The 16,378-nt window shown below is 31.8% G+C and overlaps 1 protein-coding gene across 1 annotated transcript; it reads left to right on the top strand.

Moving 5' to 3' along the window:
• Window positions 1–12,629: 12,629 nt before the first annotated feature.
• On the top strand, window positions 12,630–13,594 carry LOC108337696 (uncharacterized protein At5g65660). Its single transcript, XM_017574271.2, has 2 exons — window positions 12,630–13,046; window positions 13,134–13,594. Exons 1-2 carry the CDS (start codon window positions 12,837–12,839, stop codon window positions 13,299–13,301), a joined length of 378 nt encoding a protein of 125 aa, XP_017429760.1. The 5' UTR covers window positions 12,630–12,836; the 3' UTR covers window positions 13,302–13,594.
• Window positions 13,595–16,378: the final 2,784 nt, after the last annotated feature.

Raw genomic sequence — 16,378 nt, 5'->3', positions numbered from 1 at the left:
GCTTTACAAAGCCGTTGCCAATGGGTTTCACCCTACCACACTCACGAGGTTAGTCCGTTATCACTCACCTTGGGCCATACTGGAAGCACCCAAGACTATGACCTCCTGCTACTCCTCACGACATGGATCAATCCTCTCTACTTGAGAATGAAAGACCATTGGAGTTTCAGGATAACCCCCAAGACTAAGCTCCTGCATCCATTCTAAACTTACTTGAATCTCAACTAGAGATTTCACTTTGAATCACAACATAGGGCACCACCATGTCTCCTCTCCTTGAGGATCATGGAATTACGTCCATTAACCATACTTGAACTTTAAACTTTTAAATACAACACACATCAATAACCACTGATATTACATGATACAACTTCAACTTACTTCATACAACACTCAATGTTCATTTAAAACAACTTAAGATCACAAGAGAAATGAACTAGAACTGAACCCCTCGCATAGCGCACACCTTCAAACAGCGAAGCTATAAGCTTCTCGCACAGCGACCTAACTCACCTTGCGAAGTCCTTAAACAGAGACCAATTCTTATTAATCCCTCGCATAGCGACTAAACTCGTTATGCGAATAAATTGTGAAATGTACCAGACCTCAACCCCTCGCATAACGTCCCAACTCGCTATGCGAGAACCTCAGACAGAGACTCAAGCTTCCTAAACACTCGCAGAGCGAGACCCACTCGTTGTTCGAATAAAAAGAATAATGGTTCCATACCCCAACCAGTCGCATAGCGATTTGATTCGCTATGCGGATTTACAAACGGAGAGCAACCCTCTCAATCCACTCGCACAGCGCATCCATCGCTATGCAAGTGCCGTGGCAGAGAACACCTCGCCAAGGTGACTCGCTATGCGAATCCATTCGCACAACGAGTCTACATAATCTGCAGAATGAAATTCTGCAGAATTATGCAACTCAACCACTCTTTACCAATTCCACTCAACTCTCCCAACTTCTAACACTCCTAATTCGTTGTATATTGTTAATTAGACTTGACTAAGTGATTCTAGACCTTCCTAACCTCAATCTAAAGTGTTTATGCATCAAATCCCACTCTAAAACCTCAATTTCATCAACTTACAGACCCAAATCCTAATTTACCACTTTGAACTTGATTTTAACCAGTTTGATGACTCAAACAAGTCACAAATGACCTGTCTAAACTACCCCAGCAGCCTCTAACAACACTTGACCTCTAATACTTAAATTCACTACCTCACTTCCTCTAAATTGACTCTAAACAAGCTCAAACCACTTCACTTCATACCTCCTCACTACCACAACAAATTACTCACATTAATCCAACTTGCACAATTACAGCACTTAGATTCATCCAAAACAGTTCATCAACCACACATTACAGTTTCATAATTTCACCCTTTCAACACATTCAATTCACATTACCCTAAAACTGACAATTTAGTCCTAAGCAGTAAAATACTACCACATTAAACATATATACAAGTCATAAAACAATTTAATACAGTAGCTAGCTCTCCTTACCTCAGAGATACCAGTCCTGCTCATAGAGATGCACCGACAGTTGACTTGCAACACAAGGAAACTCAACAGAAACCTACAACTCACCAATTGGTGATAGAGAACAACACTTAGAACCTAAATTGAGCTAGAAAATGGAAGGAAGAACTGTTAACCACATGCAATACAGAAACATTGCATGCTCACAGTCCAGTGAAGAACGGACAACAATGGAAACCACTTACTAGCTGAAGAACACTAAATTGATCGGTCCAAAACGAATCCCTCAACGCCAGGATCGCCTAGGCACCTCCTGATCGTCGAACAGATAACTCAACATAGAGAAATTGTAGAAAGAAGTCAAATAACTCCGAGGAATAGAGTTCTAGAGAGATGAAATGTTCTTAGAATAATGAAAAGTGTTTATAAAATTCTATTTATATTATAAGATTATTTTAAAGTAAAATAATTTGTCTCATTATTTTAACACACATATATGCTCTATAACACTCTATTTTTCAGGTCTTTACATAAATGTTCACATTATTTGGGCCTATTCTCCACATAGGAAGGGAGTCCAATAACCCAACATAAACAAGATAAAAGTTAAGAAATGATTAATTTTATTCACATAAACAAATACATAAAATAGATAAAAATTAATATTATAGTCATAAGGACTTTAGAATATGAAAATCAATTTATATCAAAGTTTATAAAGTTTAAAATATAGATGAATTTTAATTTTGCATATAAAAGCTTAAAACTAAAAGCATATTTAAATTTTTATTTTATTTCAAAAGTCTCCTATATCTCTTGTTAACTTTGTTGTGGATTGCATATTGATCAATTTAAAACACGAGATAAAATATGAGAAAAATTATCGAAAAGTTCGATGGACAATACGCAGCAGAAAGAAAAAAGATTTGTAATTGTAAATATGATGAAAAAGCGCACACATATAAAATTTGATTTGAGTTGTAGTGTATCGATAGGTATAAAGAAATAAAAGAATGAAAGAGAATAATTATATAAAGTAGCATAATGAATAGCATATTTAGGTGGGTGTTGATATTAAAGAGTTAGGGGAAGTGGAAGCAGCATCATATACTGCTTGGATTCCATGGATTTGGCACTGAAGTGAAATGGTCCCAACATTAAGATATACAAAAAAAAATCTCATAGATGCTCATCTAATCTCATCCAAATAGCTCTCTGGATCCAAAAACTGTTACATAAACCATCCTTTATTTAGTCCCAAATCCAATTATCAATAATCACTTACAGAGGATAACCATACTCCAATGTTGTTTCTTTTCCCTAGTCCACTTGCTCCAGCTACGTACTCCTCGCTTCTGGATAACACTAATTATTACACACTAAGAAACAAAATTATTATGTTAAGAATTAACAAAATTATTTTATTTTAATTTTACCCATTTAAATATATGTACTCTTTGGATATAAGAAATATAGCACGTGCTGATTATATCTTACCATTAAAAAAATAATATAATGGTAAAGTTTTGAGCAATGAAAATGAAAGGCGGCTGTTGTAAAGTGAGAAAATAGATGAAGGAGGCAAAAGGAAGTAAGAAAGTATTTGAAGTTGAGACGGCATATATCGTATCTATGGAGATGGTGACAGTGATGCTATCAGTATTACTAACACATCTCCATCCATTCCATGTCTTCTTCTACCATATTTATTTATTCATTCAATGCATAACTTTCTTCATTCTTCTTCTTCTACTTCTTTTTACTTTCTTCCCTACCACTCAAGTTGCAAATGTATATGATAGGGTTCACTTTAATGTAATTTTTCATTAAATGAAATTAGGTTGTACTCATTTTCTCTCTCCAAAATTAAAAACTTAATTATGTTGGATCATCCATTGACTAATTTTTAGAATATTATATATTTAGAAAATTGTTTTCTATATTTTTGAAAAATAAAATAGTAAGTATTTAAATTATTTATAATACGTATAAACTTGTATGATAAAATATAATTTTTTAATAAATCATTATAACAATGTTAAATATGTTATTATTTATGCAAAATTGAAATTCATGTTTATCTCAATTTGATATATTTTGATTGCAAAACTTTAAAGATGAATGGTATAGTGTTTTAAATATAATATTTTCATTTTTTTTTTATATGTTAGATAGTGTTCTAGGATTGCATTTGACAAACTGAATGATATTAAGGACTATTTTCACTCATTTGTATCATTCAATTTTTCTACATATTACATTTAAATCACTTCAATTTAATTTCATGTTGTATGATATCTTAACAATTTTTATTTTGATTTTCATTTATATGTCTTCAACTTAGATGAATTCGAAGAGAAAACAAATCATCTTGAAGAATAAATATTTACCCTTGTTGAAAGTCAACTTATAACTATTAAACGAAGAAATATCCTTTTTTATTAAGACAAATCAGTCCTAAGCATTTCATTTTAATATTCAGCAAATCAAATTTCAGTTATTATCAACAATGAAAATTACGGATAACTAAAATGTTATCACTTCCTTTGTTTACACCCATCACATACAAAACATATTATGAGTATTGTAACATCCCAAAAATACAGTAATCACCATATAATAAAATTAATTACATTTCATAATCAAACAGTGCAGTCTTACACTAATATTAACGTTCAAAAGCGGAAAGGCGTTAAGTACAGAGTTAAATACAATTTAACTACAATAAGAAGAGTCTGAATCGAACGGTTTACAAAACCAACTACCGAACGATCAAAACGAAACAGCTAACATCTAATATTAACCGAACTAAAGCTCGGCCTTAACTTCAACATCCACCAGGTTCTCCTCTTCAATCACTTCTTCCAACAGGGCGTCTCCTTCTGCTCACATCCACACGGATGATCATCGCAATGACAAGACGGACGTACAAGGACGAGACAACACAAGGAAAGAACACAGGGTAAGCTTAAGTAATTTAATTCATGCATCAACATATAAATTAAACATACCAACAATACAAGAATATCTCAACACATACAACCATCCAAAACTCTCATTAGACAGACCGTCCAGACTGTATGAATCTGTGTATCTACAGGCGCTCGTGCACCTGGGTGATGTAGTAACTGGGAACACTCAACAGCTGCCACCCGAGGTTAGCCCTATCAGTCCAAAGTACTCCTAAGGACTAGGACCTCCTGCCGTTCCCACACATGACCCACCCTCCTCTACGTGAGGACGAGCACTCACGGAACATCAGGATGAACTGCCATCAGTAGCTTTACCACGTTCATACTATACAAACTTCCCATATTCAATGCCTAGAGTCGTTCCTCCCTGGAACGCTCGTTCAAAATCCACCATCATTTATTCATCTCATATACTGTTCATTATTTATATTTTTTCACTTTATTTTCATTTTCATCTTCCAATCCAAGTTCTCAAAATAACGAACGTTCAGTCCTCTTTATAATGAGGACGAACGTGAAGAAAAGAACGAGAAACCTTAGTTCAAGAGCAGAATAAATTCAACTACAAATACACATCATTTTTTACGAACGTCATTTACCATTTGAATAAGTTGAATGAACTGACTCTCGGAGGATTAGATCAATACTCAAGGAATAATTTAAGTTCAAAGACTCTAGACCAGATCCAATGGATAAAGCCACCTCAAGACGATTTCAGAACCATAACGAGAATAATTCTATTTTAGAGACCGACTGTCAGTCTATGACCGAACGCGGTAAGAGGATTTTACTGAATTTGAACGTACGCTATTTCCACACGTATGATATTTAAAGACGAATCCGAGCGTTCGGTATAAGATCGAGCACTACTTATGACGTACGCTAGGTGTAAGACCGAGCGCTACTTGTTACGAACGCTAGGTGTAAGACCGAGCGCTACAAATCTTAAAGTACAAGATATATATATTACTTTATTTCGAAGATTAGGGTACGACTATTCTGAGCCGAACGCTCCAAGATAGTATTTTCACATGAGGACGCTCGTTCTCGATCAGAGTTCTTTCCAAATGAAAGAATTCCATTTTTAACCAATTTACTAGAAAACCGAACGGTAGAGGACCGTTCGATGACGAACGTACATAATCATAGTAAGAAGTTCATATTCAAATTTTGCAACTATTTTCAACTTAAGTTTTTCAACATACCAATTCATACTTTTATACTTCATATCAAATATAAATTTTCAGACTTTATAGCATCCACATTAATAATTCATACTTCGAAATTCATAACTCATTTTCACATTTATACAAATCAAACATCATTATACAGATCAACCAGCATACACCATATTCATTCAATCAAACAGCGGTCGTTCATACAAAACACAACATATGAATTAAATCAAATAAGCTCCCCTTACCTGGATCGGTGGTGAACGTCCTAAGAGTAGGATTTTGGTTCGTCCGACTACAACTTTCTACCCTCAACAATTTTCCTTAATTCCTCCGACTAAGTCTAATCATAAAAATAAGGAAGAATTTAGATTATACCCCGGCATGCAACCAAAACTTGGTTTTGCATGTAACCCAGAACGAATGACAAGGGACGAGAACTTACCAGTTTCAGAATCTGGATCTGTTCGGTCCAAATTGAAGCTTACGACGCCGGGAGTACTTCTATGGTTTCTGAATGATGAACGGAGAAGAGAAAGGGTGAGTTTCAGTAGAGAGAAGGGAGAGTTTCTAGAGAGAAGTAGGAGAAATGGAAAGTCAGGGTTTTGGAATGGCGAAGGTGCATGCAGAAGAGTGACGCGGATTTCAGAAAGTTCAGTTTTGTTTAAAAACGAACGTCCGTTCTCCTGCTGACACCTGCATCCCACTAACTGAATTTCGGATCCTCGTTTATTGACACCTGGCGTCCGCTCAGAGGGTTTCTAAGTACGTTTTAATGGTTCTGAGCAGGGTTTTGAGTATAATAAATGAGATTTGACAGGTGGGTTTGGTTGCTTAACTACGAGGCCTGACAAGTATCAATGACTTCACTTTTATGTATCATCATATTATGTCTTTTGATGTACTCATCCATAATATATTTTAATATTTTCAAATGACTTTATAAATTTAGGAACTTGCCAAATTTTCATTATCTTCCTTCACGACGAATGTTCTTATCACTATCTTCATAATTTTATACAATATATATTGTGCTTGGTATTTTTCACGGTGTTATTTTAAATTAATCATAACAATAATAATTAACGATGTTTAAGAATAATAATATTTTTTAAAAATTAAAAAACATAACTTTTACAATTATTATTAATATAAAAAATTAATACAAAATGTCAACAAACTTTTTTTCATAATAATAACTCATATCTAAATATTTATTTTTTTAATACCAAAAATGAGATGTAGTCTTTATTTATTACTATTATTAATTTTTTTCTCAAATTTATTGAATAAATTTTTAAATAAATTCCAGTTATCTAAAAATCATTTTATATTGTTTTTATAATGAAGGATTATTTGGTAATTTTCATTTTATATCGTTTTCATAACGTATCGAGTATACCTGCATAAGACATTCTAATGTAAAAATAGGTTCAAGGTTTCACAATTTAGATATTAATTATGTAATGAATGCAATCATCAACCGCTCTACCTCAAACCTATATTTATTGATTTTGAAATGAATTTATGATTAATAAGGACTTAATTATGTTTCTATTATTAGTAATCATACTTTATATTTAAATCGTTCAAAATTAAAGTTAATTATCCTGATCATTGATTAATTAGTTAAATTTTTCTATCATTTGATGATAGTTTCTTTACGCGTTTCATTCGTAATTGATCGTCCAATTATACTATCCTAATCATAAATCTATCTAAGAAATTTTCACTTGAACACAATTATGCTTTCTTCACATGTGAGGATTTGTGGGAGATGATTTGGGGGAGAGTGATTGAATGGATTTGAGGGTAATTTTTTTGTTATTTGTTTGAGTGGATTTGAAGGTAATTGAGGGTGGATTTAGAAGTAAAGTTTTTAAGTAAAGTTTGTAAGAATTAGTATAGGATTTGATTGATGTGACATATTTAAAAAATTTGTATAATTGATAGAAACTAAAGATTACCAAAATGTTTCTAATTATTAAAGTAATATAAAATGATAATTGTTAATGTTACATTTAACTATAAAAATGTTTATAAAAAGTAAAAAATTAACATTAATTATTAGAATTAATTTTAATATTGTACAAAAATTTTATTTTAGGAAAATGAATTTATTTTTAATTGTAATATTTTTGTAATATTATTTATTACCAAGCGGTATGATTTTATCTGTGTGAAATTGAATATTTTTTAAAGGAAGAAATAATTAAACAAAGTTAGCATAATACATTAGATAAAAGTTTTATTTATAATTATATTAATATAAAATTATTTATTAATATACAGGAATTATATATAACTGAAAATAAACATTAAAAATAATCTAACAAAATTTTAGAATCTAAATAACTCATTCTAATTTTTTACTATATATTTCAAAAAAACTTTAGATATGTTATCAAAAGAGAGTTGAAATTGTTGCAATACTTCTCTAATTAGGAAGGTTTTACTTATTCCAATGATTTAATAACTCAAAATGAAGAAAAAAAAATATACTCCCTCCATTTTACTTATATATTGTGTAATTTTCTTGAGGAAGTCCAACTCAGTTAAATAAAGTACATGAATTAGAAAAAGTATTCACTCCACTTCTTATGATGTTATCTTGGATGTATAGGAGTCTGGCTATGTTACATCTACATTAAGCACTTTGACAGCAGCACAAGCCTTTTTATCAAACAGCTTGTGTGCAAGATAGCCAAGAACTCAAAGAGCAAGCAAATAATCGGTAACAATCAACGAGCACCTCAAATTGATCCAATGATTAGCTCTAGAATGGATTAACAATGCAATAAAAGTCCATAAGTCGAAGATAAGTTCAAATCAAAGGTGCAATGCAAATGTTACAAACTGTTTGTGAAAATGTCTCAATGACAATGCAGTTTGGTGCAGAATTCCTGTCTTTCAGATTTCGGAAACTTGTTGCACTTATCCAATTAGCTTTTTAATTTCATTCCAACTCTTTTGAATGTTCTAATTCTTTTATATGGACTCAAGCTTTTGCTACAACTTACAAACAATGTTCAATGCACCAAATCAGTTTTCAAGACAGCAAAATTCTGCTACAGCAAATTATTTGAACCAGAAAAGTGCTTAAAAAGTGGATGAGTTGGATAGTGAAAATGCACATAACAATTTATAATCAGATTAGCTTTGCACAAACATGTTTGGTTGATGAATATAAGATTGTTTGAATGATTTTTCTAGGCAGATTCAATCTATGAAACAGTTTGGCATATTTAGTTCATGTGCATTCCAAATCAAGCAACTATAGTATCCAAATTTTGAAACAGAGTTTTAAACAGACTTGAGACAATGGTTTTGGCGTCAAAACAACATTTAAAACTTGCTCAAAGTAGCAGAACAGTGTATTGGATGGTTAGCAAGATCTAAGTGCTCAAACCAGATTTAAAACATAAAAATTAACCCAACAATGAAGCTGCAGATCGGCCTACTGCAGATTTAGGTTCTGCTGTAATTTCTCAATGCATCCATGCTATGCTTAAGCATTTTATGGCTTATGTGGTATGCAATTGATGTTAACCAGCAAAAACAACTCACAGATTTGCTTCAAATCAATGAAACAGTACCAGATTTTTTTTTTCAAATAGATGCAATGCAAGTGAGTTTAAAATTCGAAATCTGATTGCACACTTGCCATCGAGCTCATTCCAATGAATTCCACGGCTCTTTTGATGATGGACAAAATGTTCTTACAGTTCCAGATTCACTTGAGCCACAAAACAAAGCAATAAGCAGCTGATTACTCAGAATTAATGACAATCAAAAGCAATGCATAGTAATGCACATGACTTGACAAAACTGGACAGACTAATCAAACAAAAATGACTCAAATATGAAGTGGTCCGATTGAAAAATGAAAAGCATCAACAAAGCAAAGAAAGATGGACAGAAAACAATGAAATCAACAGAATCCTAAAAACAACAGCAACCAGTGATGGCAGATTTGATGGAACAGAACACGTTCAAAACAAAACAGAAAAAAGGAATTAAATGACAGTGAAGGAAGTCAAAACAACTGGATTTAGCTCTCAACAGCAGCTTGAACCTGGGTTTGAATACCACTTGATAGCTTCGTCCAGATGCAGCAACCTAGTACAGACCAGCGTGAGATTGGATCAGCGGAAGTAAGGTGGAAGCTGGCAGCGGAAATGGTGTGATTTGGTGGCTGTTTGGAATGGATGAAGCGCTATGAACCGAATGCACAGCTTGGGAATGCTTCTATCTCAACAACGGGGAACAGAATACGAACCCATGGTAACCGAATACAGCTTTCATTCTTCTTCTTCATACGCGTGGAATCGAATACCAATCAATGGGAACCGAATACAGTTTCCCTTTGTTCTTCTTCATGCGGCTGGAACCGAATATGGGTTCCTTGGAACTGAATACGGTTTCATCTTCTTCATCTTCAGCTTCAAACAGTCGTTATCTTCATCAACCACTTTCTTCTTCATCTTCCATCAACCTTATCTTCTTCATCTACCACCAACCCTGCAACGAAAAAACAACAAGTACTTGCCTAAACAACAACACACTCATACTAACATCACCTCATCTTTCTCTTCGTCAGCACTCAAGGCATAAAACATTACACTTGCAGAATACAATGCTCCTTCAATTGCACAATACATTGGAAGTGGAATTATTTCCATATACATGGGCACTTTAGACTTTTTCGATTGGATCCCTCCAAATCTCACCACATCCGCGGGTGAGTAAAAAGTACAACATCCCGTATTTCCTTTCCGTCTGCGCGTTTCTCTGCATGTGAATACAAAATTCACTTCAAATCATCGCTAATAAAACTGCTTAAACAATACTTTCCCTCTAAGCGAACACTGCGTTAGTGAGATCATTCATCACATGTTCACTTACTCTTTTTCTTTTTTGGAATATTCATCATAAGACGTGACATCTTTTCACATCGTTTGCAATTTGAATCTCTCTTCCATTAGACATAGGTGTATAATTTTTACGTTGTTTTCTATCAAATCATATAATCTTCTTGATAGATTTTCAAGAAATTTTTTCACTTTTGAAGTGTGGTCGGAATGTAATTTCAATACAAGGAAACAATCTCATCGACATTGTGATAAATAAAACTGGTGTACGTTTTAAAAAAAAATCTAACCAATATTAAAATTGTTGTGTCTTTTCTTCTTTAACTTTTTATTTTAAATTATTTATATTTTATTGTTTTGTATGTGACGTTTGAAATATTTTCTTTTATCCCTCTCAATAGTGTGACATATTTTTCTTTAGATAATTTGTTCCAGAGACAATAATAATATTTATATTTATTATTTTGTTAATACTATTATTTTTATTTCTGAATTTGAAGATTGAAAATACTATTAACAATAATATATCGATCAATATTAGACTAAAGATAAATCCATTTATATTTTTTCTAATATTATATATTTATCCTTTTCACATTGATTAATTTAACGATTAATTTAACGAAATATCATTTCTAATTGTATATCATTTTTTATATATTTATTAAGTGACATGTTCAAGATAAATTACCAACACTTTGAAATGTTTAATATATAGAATTACAACATAATTTTTGGTAAACTCGCGTATGAAAACTGTATAAAAAGATCTCTTTATGAATATATTCTAGTAATATATATATGTATATATATATATATATATACATGCACAATTTTTATATAAATTAAAATAAAATTATTTTAAAAGGCGCTATATTTATTGCCTATACAGTTTAGTTTGTTTTGTATGCATAAGTTATGATTTTTCTTTTAAATTAAACTAACTGCGTAAAATTTTCAGAAGAAATATTTATATAGATTTTGTTTTTCAAATCTGATAACTTTCATTCAAGACTTCTTTTGAGCGACAGATAATTAATAATGAAATATAGAAACTATAAACTGACATATAATATATAAGTTGTTTCGATTGTTTTTTTGGAGCAAGACAAAAAAATCAGAGAATGCTAATTTAAAATAAAAGAACAGTTTAATTATAATTTTTTGTATTTACTTTTCTTTGTTTACATGGACATTGTAGTTTGTTATATTTGATGAATCTTCGTATTGGTTTGAAAACACTAATAGTAAACGACATACTTGAAATGTTGTACATTCAAAGTAATAAAACACAATTATATAAATATTTTAAATAAATCAAATTCAACTAAACTGTCTCACAACTTGTAGAAAACTGTACCTTAGACTTGAAAAAAAAAAAGTAATTATGTCTTAATAGCTATATAGAAAATTTTGAAAGACCACGTTAGAAAAGAAGTGGCGAGGTGTATGTAATGTAACCCTCCATGCCTCCCAATAGTTGCATTGGTTTGATTTACTTTTTCATAAATATTCATATTTGCTTGCAACCATGAATATGTTTTTGTTTTTCTTCGTCACACCCTTGCAAGCAACGAGCATGTTGACGTTGAAACTTAACTCTCTGCTTGCCACAATTATTATTTTATTAAAAAAAAATATGTTTCAGGTCAAATATCTATCAAATAGCATTATTTTACAAATTAAAACCATAGTATTTATTGGACAAAAACTTCATATGATTTTTTGCACTTTACTCTATTTACACAGACAACCGACACAACGTCTGCAGTTGTTACTTTCTCGTTTATTCTCTATTAGAATAGGATAGTCGCAACTCTTATTTTCCAAAATCAGTCTTTGATTAGAAGTTAATTAACAGTTGTTAAAAGAGTTGTAAAAAAATATCTTACACTATGTGAAAAAATATCCAAAATTTCCTAATTATTAGAAGCAATAAAGCTGTTGTCTTGTCATTGAATTTAAGGCAGGGGGTCTGAGATATTTATTCGCATAGGATATTATATTATAATTTTGTTGCATTGTTAAAGGAAGGAAATTTGAGAAGTTTTTTTTATTTTGAAGAAAATAAAAAATAAAATGATATATAGGAAAAGCACGATAAAGCAGCTTTTGGTAACGCTCATCGCTGTCAGTGACGCCCTGGGTCACCAAACCAAACCAAACCCACAGATATCTATCTCTTCCGTACCTCACTCTTTCTACTATATAACTCTCCGCAACGCATTTCACATTTTCATTTCTCTTCTTCTAATATTCGCCTCTTACCTCAATGGTATCAGGTCCACTGCTACTCCAAACAACCACATCAACAACAACACACGATGGAGGGCCAAGATCTCTCCCCATCCCACATCGACACATCTCGACCGTCCCTCGGCTTCCCCTTGGGCACTGCCCTCCTCTTGATCATAATCTTCAGCCTCAGCGGCATGTTCTCCTGCTGCTACCACTGGGACAAGCTACGGTCTTTTCGCCAATCTCTCTCTCCTCCACACCCTCAACCCTCCCTCACCCAATCCCAACCCTCCATGGTAACTTTTTACAATTTCATTTCAACCATGCCGCAAATATATACATATAATTTTTATTTTATTTTAATTTCTTCGTTGTGATTGCAGGTTAAGCAAAACAAAGGTCAGAGCTTGCCAGTGTTGATGCCTGGAGATGAACTGCCCAAGTTCATAGCCATGCCTTGCCCGCGTCAACCTTCGCGCCCGGATACCATTGTTGTCACCGTCGACACCCCGCCCCTCAAACCGCCGCAGCCGGTGGCTCCTTTCTGTTAGTTATTGCCAACAAAGCCATGTTAACCACCGTTGGTCGGTGCTGTGTGTAAATATGTTTATATATATGCATGATGTTGCCGCCATTTGTTCTATACCACCCGGTGAAGATGCAGGATAAAAACAAAAAACAACGTGGGTACCAGGTCAATTCCGAGATCGTGACCGCTTCATTTGATTCCGTATATCTGTTGCTCTTGTATGTGGTGATTAATTAGTAAATTTAAGTGACTTAATTGATTAAACCGGTTCTATTAATTGAAAAATGCAAAAAAAATTCAATTAGTTTGAGAAAACCAGAAATCATTAAACTTTTTCTTTTTATCTTTTTATCATTCCACTCAGCCAGTTATGACAAGTATTTGTGGTAGAAGAATAGGTTGGTTGTGTGTAAATTTCAACTTTCAATTTATTGAAAATGATAAAAGAGTAGCTGGCAAGAATAGGAGTTGATTCGATTTGTGAACAAGTGCGATTGTACTATAGTCTCATTAATCACGGCAACTAAACCAATGACACCAAAAGAAAACAAAAATCTGCATTAATATTGATACTATTGCTCGCTTGGGTGATTTGGATATGATAAGAATTAAGCTTAACTCACTAGTAGAAACATTAAAAAAAAAGGAGGAAGCGTGTAAAAGAACGATTCGAGGAAGTGGGGAATGTTGGCCACTGTCCCCGTTTGGTCCAAATTTTAAACATGGGAGAGGAAAATGATAGATTGGATAGTCGTAAAACTATGATGTCGGATAGAAAGTATTCGCAGTGGCTTCTTTTCATGACCTAATTTTAATTTAATTTCACTCTGGAACTTCTTTTTATCTTTAGATGCAGACAGTATCAGATGTGTACCTTCCGTGATTATTGTTAGTACTTGACCCTTTTTTCATTTTAGCGTTTTCTATTCTCACTAGTGGCCAAGTGGTTCTGTCACTGTGTATCGTCCTACAACTTGTCTTGTGCCCACACTCCATTCTTCATCATCAAATTTTGAAATCTTCCATCCATTATTTGTTTTCAATTCAAAATACGTCATGTCTAACACTGTTGCGTTCTCGTTTAGATGAAACGGTTAAAATATAATATATTAACATCCAAATTTAACACAATTTTACGACAACTAAATGTGACAATGTCTATACGGATTTATAATTTTTTTCAAGCTACTAACCTCAAAAACATTAGATTAAAAAACAAAAATTGAAGAAATTGAATGATGTGATTTCTTCCTTCATTCTTAGTTTTTCGTGCGACTTGAAGTCAAGAAATGTAGTTTTTGTCTAGCTTGTTTTTTCGTTTTGCTTGCTCCATTGAAATCTATTACTCTCCTGTTTTCTTTGTTGTTTTTTATCTTCAGTTAAACCAAGTAGAGGAAAAACTTAAGGATCTTCTGCGAGCAAAAATATAAATCAATTTAAAAATGTCACATAAAAGGTGCACAATTACTGAAATTTTATTATTAATATATTATTTCTAGTTGGAAAAGCCTACCTGAATAAAAAATATTAATTTATATTGTAAATACATATATTGCCACATCAACTGTGTGAAATTTTAGTGTTAATATATCATTTCCCGCTAAAAAACCTACCTGAATAAAAAATATTAATATATATTGTAAATACATATATTATTTTCCAGGCTGAGTCATTATTATGCAGGAGTATATATTTATATGTTATCATGGGGCCTCAAACAAAATGATTAAAAAAATAGAATACAAAACTGAACTCGGTCGTTTCTTCTTGGCCTTATTATGAAAGGTGGTATCATACATACATGGCGACTGATGATGATGGAGTGGGTCATGTGCATTCTTTTTAAGCACAAAATATATTCTCTCCCCGTTACATACTTTGTGTTATGATGAAGAGATTAATGCTTTTCAATTATATATTGGAATTCCTTGTAAGGAAATTGGGTATAAATCATATACCGTATGTTGAAATATTATATTTTTATATGTATTGTAAATCAATTATTGATTTAAGACTAGAGATAATTTGTTTTTCAAGGTGAATGTTATACATTTTTAACTACACACAACTCTATCATAAAAGAACGGCTAACAAATTCAAATATACAAGATTATTGGGATAAAATAAATTCTTTCCAAACACTTTTTAATAATTTTAACAAAATAATATATATATATATATATATATATATATATATATATAATTAATTAATATGTCCGCCATGTTGTACACACTTCCATTTCCATATATTATGTTTTTCTAGCTATCATGCAATAGCGCAAAATTCCCTTTTCATTATTTTGTTTTCTACGTGATTTGATTTTATTGTGTATTGTACTTCCCATGTCATTTATATTATTGTAATTTATTATTGTCTCTCGTCTGTTTTCATGAAGTGAAAGAAATAAAAAAGAAGGTTAAATATGGCCAATATTTGCTTTAAAAAACTCCATTATTTCTCCAAAAAAATTGATTCTTTTTGTGCTTACAATTCTTAAGTTAAAAACTAAAAAAATAAAGAATTTTTATTTATTTATTTGGGTAATTATTTTTAAAGAATAAATAAATTATACTTCCAAAAAAAAATTATTGTTTAATAATACTAATTTAAAAAGTCTGTATAATAATTTTCACGTGTAATAAAATAATATTTGTAATGTTTTTTTTAGTATTGTTATGACATAATTTTCTTAACATATAATAACTATAAGGTTTTATTTGTTCTTTTTTCTCCTCCAAAAAAGGAAAATAATATCACTATTATCCTGCTTTCCTCACTTTACTTTATCAAATAACTAAAGTGTTGGCCTATTGTAAGCATCTTAAAAATCTAATTAAAAAACTATTACTTGATTTTATATATTGTAGAATGGCTTTTTTGTTATCTCGGTACCTTTTTACTAATAATTTTCTTGACATTGAGATTTAAGCTAAACAATATTTTACAAAGTCAAAATCTAAAATGAAAATTTTGAAAAAATAATAATCAAAATCATTGACACGTGTGATCTTTTGTTTAACTTGATTTTGATACTTCAAAAACTGATTAACTAGTCATTCAACTTCAGTGAAATATAAATCTAATTCATCTATCAACGT

The sequence above is a fragment of the Vigna angularis genome, chromosome 10 (genome assembly GCF_016808095.1).
Source record: "Vigna angularis cultivar LongXiaoDou No.4 chromosome 10, ASM1680809v1, whole genome shotgun sequence".
Lineage (NCBI taxonomy): Eukaryota > Viridiplantae > Streptophyta > Magnoliopsida > Fabales > Fabaceae > Vigna > Vigna angularis.
The sequence above is the reverse complement of the archived record's forward strand: the minus strand, read 5'-3'. Positions and strand labels throughout refer to the sequence as shown.